This window comes from Poecilia latipinna, unplaced genomic scaffold (genome assembly GCF_001443285.1).
Source record: "Poecilia latipinna isolate Pla-1442-1.1 unplaced genomic scaffold, P_latipinna-1.0 Scaffold1932, whole genome shotgun sequence".
In the NCBI taxonomy this organism is placed as follows: Eukaryota; Metazoa; Chordata; class Actinopteri; order Cyprinodontiformes; family Poeciliidae; genus Poecilia; species Poecilia latipinna.
In genome coordinates, this window is record NW_015114548.1 from 80,777 (window position 1) to 89,273 (window position 8,497).

Genomic DNA, 8,497 nt, shown 5'->3' on the forward strand with positions numbered 1-8,497 from the left:
TTAGAATTTCAGCTATAAACTTCTCCACAACTTTATGCCTTTTCAGACACACCTGTCTGATGTGTTCATTGGTCTTCATCATGCAGTTTATTGTGGTATATCCTCTTACAAAAGTCTCAGCCCTTCATGGAAAAGCTGCATTTCCACTTAGAAAAAAAATATATCCACTTGTGGGGCATAATACCTGATTGAGTGACATTTAAAGACATTGAGCTGACTTTTATTTTGGGGTATCAAAGTTAGGAGTTATTTCAAATTGCACACCACACTTATCAGATTTCTATTTATAAAAATAGTCCAAAACCATCTGGTCCTTTTCACAGTTTAAACCCCTTTTGTATCAGTAAGAACATAACATCCAAATAAAATATTTAGAAACTTATTTATTTTACCATCGAAGCAAAATGTACAGATAAGCCATGGGAATACATCTGCAATGGACTGTGTTTTGTCTAAAAGTGAACAGAAAAAAAAATGATGTTGGCCAAATACTAAATTAAGGGCTGTCGAAAGTTCTCCATGAAAGTATTATGAGATTGAAATAAGAGTGGGACAAACCCCAAATATTGCTCAACGCTGCCTGTCAGAGTCGCCCCTGGCTGGCAGAAATACATATTAATGACTCTTAATACAGAGAAAAAACAATGTAACTAAATTAAGTGTAAATACTTGTGGTCAATTTGTCTGTGGTTGTGTCCTTCATAATGCAAGGTGAAGAGGCTCTTCACTGTAAATTCACCGTCTCCAACTTGCCAGCTTTGCACTTAGAAAGGCCATTATGTGTATTCAAAGCCACAAAATAATGGCGTGTGTCATGTGTGAATGCATTTGGGGAAGAACTAATCGAGTTGTGATGTGTCAGCCGGCTTTTGTGGATGTGTGTGCATGTGTGTGTGGGGGGGGGGGAGGGGGGGATCCATTAGAAGCCAGATGTGATGAGAAATATGAAGTGTATGACTCATTAGTTTATGTAGATTCACATAAAGGGCAGCAAACTCGCATGCAAGCACAAGTCAGTCTTGGAGTCTAAAAGTCTGTTAGACTCTTTCTTATTGTTGTTCAGATAAATGGAAGGCTAAGACCTCTCACTCTGTCCGAATATTTGCCAGGGTTACTTATGTTGAGTTCTAGGTCATTTTATTATTAAAAAGGAAAGGGGGAAAAAACAGGTTGATATTTTACATCACCTACTCATCTTCAGTTTGTGTCCCAAAACTAATATGTACAGATATATTAGTTTAATAATAGCAGCAGAGGAAGTGAACAAAGCCATTCAGTCCATGTTGGCCACACTTCCAAATATTGAGCTATTGAAGAGCTGTAATTGCAACAAAGTGTGTTTAAACATGGGGCTGGCCCAAGGGAGCTAGGCACGAATGCGCACTGCACTTTTCAGTGAAGGTTGTGTATTATTTTCCCTTCGATTCTACAATAATTCAGCTAAAATACGTCAAGTGTGGCTGTAGTGTGACAAAATGTGGGGAAGTTATAATCATTTGCACAGAACTGTGTAGGTCAGTCCAGCACGTAAACGAGTGGATCACAGAGATGATCCATGTCTGTGAAACAGACACCAAACAGAACAATTGATATTCATGCTTTCAGGTAAACATGGGCATGAATGTGAATGGGAGAAATATGATGAGAAGGAGGGAGGAGGAAGGAAAAACGTGTCGATACAGGATCCTGCTGATTGCAAAAGTAAATATAAGAACGGAGGAAGACTGAGCCAGGATAAGGAAGGAGTGTGGAGCTGATGAGGAGAAGGGGAATGTAAAAAAGGAGGGAGAGCTAGGCAGCCAAGACAAATTCCTCCACTGCTGATGAGAATGCTAATCTTCTTACCTCCCTCCCTGCTTCCTTTTTTTTTTTCATCCCACTCTCCTCTCCTCTTCAGTCTGTCAGAGTGTGATGTGTTCATCTCTAGTCATGTCCAGCACAGCACGGATCTCTCGCTCTCTCTTTTCTCTTTCTTTATTTCTCTCTTTCTCTCTGTGTCTCTCTTTCTCTCTTTGTCCCTCTTCTTCACCCTCTCTCTTTTTCTCTCTCTCTCTCTCTCCCTCTCCCTCTCTCTCTGTCTCAGGCCTGGCCTGGATTAGTGGCTCTATGAGTTGGATGTGGTAGTGTGTATGCATTTATAAGAGAGGATTGTGGGTTTAAGCATGCCAGTGTGCATTGTTTTTGTGCCCATGATGTGTGTTTGCAGCACTCATCAGTTGGATTCGCTGGTGGAATTGAGGACACCTACACACCTTGTCCCGCACATCTGCTCTCACACAAACTAATGCGCGCACACTGAACCATCGGGGTGTGAAGAAAGCATGACTGCATGGTGATTTGATAGAAAGCTCTGCATTAGAGCTGCTTGCCTCCTAAATGAATGCGTCCCCTAGTGTTGTGTGTACTGCCTTGTTAGGGCCCCTAATTTGGTTAGCGAACTAATAAAGCTGGGAAGCTGGGATGCACGAAGCTCCAGCTTTGCTGTTGAACCATTAGTGGAGCAGGATTCCTGCAGAAGTTTTCTTTCTTACTGGTGCTTAAGAATGCTCATGTTCTCCAAGGAGGGGAGGGGAGCTCCTACTTCTCTGTCGAATACAGGCTGTGTCTTTCCTTAAGTTACGTGAAAAGACATTTAGATATGTGTGTGCATGTGTCCTTTGGCACATTAAAACCATATTTATAGATGATAAACCTAATCTGGTTTATCCTTTGAATGGACCCTTTGGTAATTACTAGACTAGCTGTCCAGCATTTATTGCCCTCATTTTAAGTGGTTAAAACATCTTCAAAAACAGCTTAGTTGCAAAAAATCTAATTAAAGTTAAATAAGAAGGGGAGTATTGAATCAAAGCTGTGTAAGTAGTCTTGAAATGATGACTCACTAAAGATTAAATTTCACTTTATGTTTAGGTTAGAAAGCATCTCTCTGTCTCTGGTGAGTGGGTTTTACGGACTTTTTAGCAGACCTCCGTGTTTTCCTACATCGGTTGAAATTTGTAGGACATTTTTTGAATACAGACCCCTGAAATAAATAAAATGTCCTAAAATTTTTTGGAATTTGGGTTGGTAGGGTTGCAATCAACTTCTTTGAGCTTTACATAATGTTAAAATGTTAGTACCTCATCACAAACATACCTGGAGTGATTCTTTGATTCATTCATACATATTTGAGTCTTTCAGCTGTGCAAAACGTCTGAATGGACAGACACTGATTTTTTTTTTTGTCTGAAACGGTACTAAATGTAACAAGAGAGATGCTGTATTGGCAACAGTGGGGTGACTATTAGTAACTGCAAATGTACAGACATGACAGTCAAACCTCTCTCAAAGCAGAGAAAAAGAGGACAGTCGTTGATTTTTAGACCTTTTCTGAGGTAGATAAGATCGGTGCATAAGATCGGGTTCACATGCAAGTATCGGCCTATCACCGATCTCCCAAATTTAAGGAAATTGGGGCCGATTTATCGATGCGTCCTACTATAAATACCTGGTAAACGTAGATATTTATGCTCGACAGTGAAACCAGAACATTTGAGTCTGGAAAAGTGTACAATTTTAGTGTTTCCTCTTGAAACCTCGCAGTCCAACTTAACAACTGACAAATGTCTACCATTTCCTGTTTTCTGCACCTGTACAATTCTTCTTCCTTTAATCCCTCTTGCTTTATTCCCTTCCTTTTCTCCTCTCTCCTTCTCCATGGGCCGCTCACCGTCTCCCCCCTCTGTCCTCCCTAGCTGAAATAATGAGAATGTACCAGGGAACAGTGTGGTGACGGACCGATCGATGATCTTTGCTCCAGCAGCCAGGGATGGGAGAGGAAGAGGGAGGGCTGGAGAACTGGGAGAGGGAGAAGGATGAGAATAAAAACCTGCAGACAGTCAGGGAGCAAAGAAAAATGGAGTTGGGTTCTGCTTTTTGGAATTGTTAGATGCATCACAAATTTTAGGGAAAGATATTATCCAAAGCGAGTCTGCTGCATTAATTGGATTCTATTTTTCAAGAAAAGCCCTACGAAGCAATTTACTTTATAAATCAGAGGGTTTGAAGCATTTTGGCTTTCATTAAATTCACCATCATTGTTTTTATTTGAAATCTATCTGACAAAATATCCAGGGACAAGCATGTCATCCTGTTTGAGAAACCTCAAATGCTCCAGTTTAATCGGCCTTCACTGCGCTACTTAATTTCTACACCAATTCACGTTTGAAAAATAAATGACATAATACATTCCAGTGATCCTCAACCAACCTACACAGCTTTGATTCAATTCTTCACACTAATCAGTTTTAAGCGTTCTCAGAGCTCAGCAGATCTTTTCCAAAATAAATGGTCTTGTGTGTAAATCACCTCCAGCAAAGCAAAAAACTACCTCAATCTCGTTAACGCACACAAATTTAGAGGAAACTATTGATTAATGAAAATTTCCTGCAGCGCTGGTCTCCACCTACCACACATCATTTATTTGAAAGACCAATGGGAATCCATTGCAGGTTTGATAAAAGGTAACTAAATCATTACTAAACCAGGAGGAATAAACTCAGTATCTTCACTACTAATATTAAACTTTTTGTCTCTTTCAAAACCAATACTAGCTCACAATGAAGTAGCAAAAACCTTTCAAAGTATTTTTGAGTCTTAAATTTGGAGTATAAGTCACAGAATAGAGAAAAAAAATCCCTAGCCTGAGTAAGAGCTTTTCGCAAACTCCACAGGCTTACTTTGAAAAAACCTGGAAGAAAAGCACTAAGAAAACACTAAAAAAACTTGCTGAATGTCCTCAAGTATTCAGTTCATCAGAGTTGAGTTTTCTGCCTGGAAGGTGGAAGCTTTCAAAGGGGAGGTCTTCTAACAAAGGTCAATGCTACAAAACTTGTGTTATTCAAAGTCAAGGTTGTAGAACTACAAAAGTGAAGAGGAATCCCCCGCAAGTTTATTAAAATTGAAGAGCTTTATAGATAAGCTATGAGTGAAAGATAAGCCATAGCAAAAACAGAATTGAAGAGGTTCTGCTTTAAATTAGTTGTAAAATAGTTATGAAGTAAAATAGTTAAAAAAGATACATATTCTGTAACAGAAAAAGTGAGTGATCATGAAGGCTGAAGTTTCTCTTCTTTCAAATAGAAGTCCTTTTTTTATATGAAAAATCAATAAACTTTATGTGTTAGTGAGCATTTTTTCCTCAGTAAACATATGCTGGCGGACGTCTTTTTGAAAAAAAAAAAAAGGAAGCTATAATTAGGTGAATTATGTGAGTAAAATAAAGTACACCGATCACAAATCTGCTACCCACTGAAGGTGCGCGGTTTCTATAGTTCTTAATTAAATCCTCTTATTACTGGTAACTTTTAAAAGACCAAGGCGGCGAATAAACTTCTGCTGGTATGACATTTTGACAATATGAAATCTGTGAATAAAAGTGCCACAATATTATGTTTTAATACTAACATTTCAACAGAAATGCATAATATGATCTAACTCCTTTTATTTAAAATAGAAATGCAACACTTATTTTAGTTGCTTGCTGGAGAAAACTTCTGTTTCTAAGGCGTGTAATTTGAACAGTTTTAAACTAAAAATGGTATGACAGTTAAAGCAGTTTTGAAACCACATGAACAAATCTTTTGCTTTTATTAGCATCGGCTGAACAATGAAATACAGCGTCCAAAAGTAAACCTTAAAATGGTTCCTTTAGGAATATATTTTAATCTTGATTAAGGCAGAGAGAAAAAGCTTCTTATTATTCTGACTGAATGCACTGTTCCTGCTGAACTTGTCACATGTATTTAAGTGAAACTTCCATGGATGCTCTGACAAGTTAATAAAGGTCTTCCGGTGTGCTGCAGGTCTCCAGCACTGCCACCCTCGAGGGTAAAGGTCAGCTGAAGTTCACCTCTGGCAAATGGAGCCCCCACCACAACTGCAGCCAGCTCGCCACGGCAAACGACACGACCATCCGAGGCTGGGATCTTCGCACTATGAGGTGAGCTCCATTACCGGAGGCGAGTCTGAAAATGTAAAACTCCTATAAAGCCTTATGCCTTACACGTATTTGTTTTACTTTATTTCAAATACTTCAATTGTTTATTGTCTAGGGAAAGACGAGTTGCAATGTTTTATTGCAAACACCACGTGGCTCTTACGGTTTCTTTATATCAACTGTCTCACTATAAAGTTTATGGAATTTGCTCGATTTAGCAAATGAAACATCAAAGTTTGGTTTAGTGACCTTGATGTTGAAAATCTCGCAGCATAACACTCTTAATTCCTTGCCACTCAGTGTTGAGCCATGATTTCTTACACAGGAGCCGTCCGCTATCACCTGACTTAAAGCCAGTTGGATGTTTGAGTCGGATACTTTTAAATCTGACAGAAATGAGTCATTTAAGTGTCGTGTAAGTTAAATTGTCAGAGCTTAATGGTTTCAGAAGGTATTTACATGGCTTTACAAGACATTTCAGTGCTGCGCACAGAAATGTGTTTTTAATTATACTCGTCATGCTGAGCATGTTTTAGAACAACTTTCTTTTCAAATAATTAGAATTTCTTATGCAAACAAAAGTGCTTAATTTTAAATCTATATGCTTTGTTTGACATTTTTGTCCCAGTTTAAGCCAACAATCAGTAATAACTTAAGAAGTACTTCAATAATTTTGCTACGTACTAGTTCAGTTTTAGTCAAGGTATTTTGATTGTCACTTCATATTTTCTAAATGAAGGATGAAACTGTGTTTAAGTTGGCCAGAAGCCTATTGGGAAATTGCAAAAAATGTCCAAAAATACAATCAGTATTAAAATTACAATCAACAACTCAGTTTAAAAAAAACAAAAAAACATACAGTTGAATGTATTGGTAGGGGATTTATTTTGATTTATTTTTATTTTTTTTTGCCAAAAATTCAATAAAAATATTCAAATAAAGATAAAACTATCAAAGATGCATAATAAAGAATTAACAGACTTTGATAAATCGATTTAAAATGACACATTAAGGTAGGAATGAAATCAGTACTTTTGTCCAAAACAGCAGTTTTAAAGAAATGTTTACTTTCTACATGTTGCAATGCTTAGCAGTGTTATTGACTGTGGGAAGAAAGCCTTTCTAAATGTTAAGAACTGTACATTTCCCTGGTGTGAAAATATGACGTGATCTATGGCTGCTCGATAATGGAAAAAAAAATATGCTCACAATTATTTTGTTTTGTCCCAAAATCATTATTATTTAAAACCATTACTCAATGAGTTTGGAAGACAAATGAGACAAATATCTGAGTACGTTGCCTTGAAAAGGTTCTTCTGTCTTTGCTGTCTTGACTGTTTTCATGCCTGATTGACTGAAACACCGTCTTAAAGATCTCTGATTAGACCACATTTGTGCATTTTGCTCAGACATTCAGTTTTAGCTTTGTTCATCTCTGCCATGTAGTTCACTGTTCTTAGCATCACATTCAACATGCATGATGTAAATATGTCTGTATTATTTTACAGCCTCTAAACATTTTTGTTCAGATGAGATTTGGAAAGTAGGAGAAGACAAGTAGTAAATAACTACTTTAAATTACACTAAATAAACTCATCATTTTGGACAACAAAAGGCTTTTGGAATGAAGACGTTTTATTCATTTTCTTTAAAAAACAGAGATTTGTACATATGTTTTTGCATCTGTCTTGTTTTAAGATGATACAATGTGGAAACCTTTTTAGAGATTGAAACTATCTAGGAAAAGATTGTGACTGGACAGATTTTTCTAATATTCTATAAATGCTTTTTATGAATGTCTTTTTGATAGTCAGGATGCTGCTAAAGCAAAAATAAAAAAAAGAGCACCCTTTGTAACCTCTAGCATGTTACACTGACAACAATCTCCTTTCGTGTGGAAATTGTTACTAGGAAAAGATGACTGCATTGTTTAGAATTAGGTCAGAGGAAATATAAAATACATATGAAGATAGAAAAAAAAGACTGCTTTAGTTTTGTGCTTTTAGTTTATGTATTTATGTGTAATGTTTCATTTCAATGCATTCATATATGTTGACGTTCTGGTTGCATTCTCCGTCGGTTTTAGGACACTTTTGTGTCTACTTGTGACGTTTTGCTTAAAATCCATTGTTCACAAGCAGAAGAAAGTGCTTTTTTTTCCCCACCTCTACACGTAATGAAGTGGGAGTGGTGGAACCGTAATGTTCCTGCTTGACATGGAGCATGTGTAGTACCACACATTAACCTTGTAACTGCAGGTTATCAGCAGCACACCTCACAACCCCTCGTTGTGTGTCTGCATTGCAAGTGTATGCTTTGTTTGTGTGCTCTGGGTTTCTTAGCTACTTGATGAGGGAGGTCAGCGTGTGTGTACGTGTGGGCTGTGCTAGAAGAATAATAATCACCTCGCTATTGATCGTCGTGATAACAGCAAAGTGCCAAAGAGATTGAGAGGGGAGCTTAGTGAGAGAGTAAGGGGGGGGGGGGGGGGGGGAGAAAGGGAAAAGGTATTAAAAAGAT

The 8,497-nt window shown here is 37.7% G+C and overlaps 1 protein-coding gene across 1 annotated transcript in view; it reads left to right on the forward strand.

Annotated features, from left to right (window-relative positions):
- eipr1 (EARP complex and GARP complex interacting protein 1) overlaps positions 1–8,497 on the forward strand; it is a 54,068-nt gene that overhangs the window by 23,285 nt on the left and 22,286 nt on the right. The window contains exon 6 of the mRNA XM_015015595.1: positions 5,844–5,980. Within this exon, the coding sequence (XP_014871081.1) occupies positions 5,844–5,980 (137 nt within the window). The remainder of the gene's footprint in view (positions 1–5,843; positions 5,981–8,497) is intronic.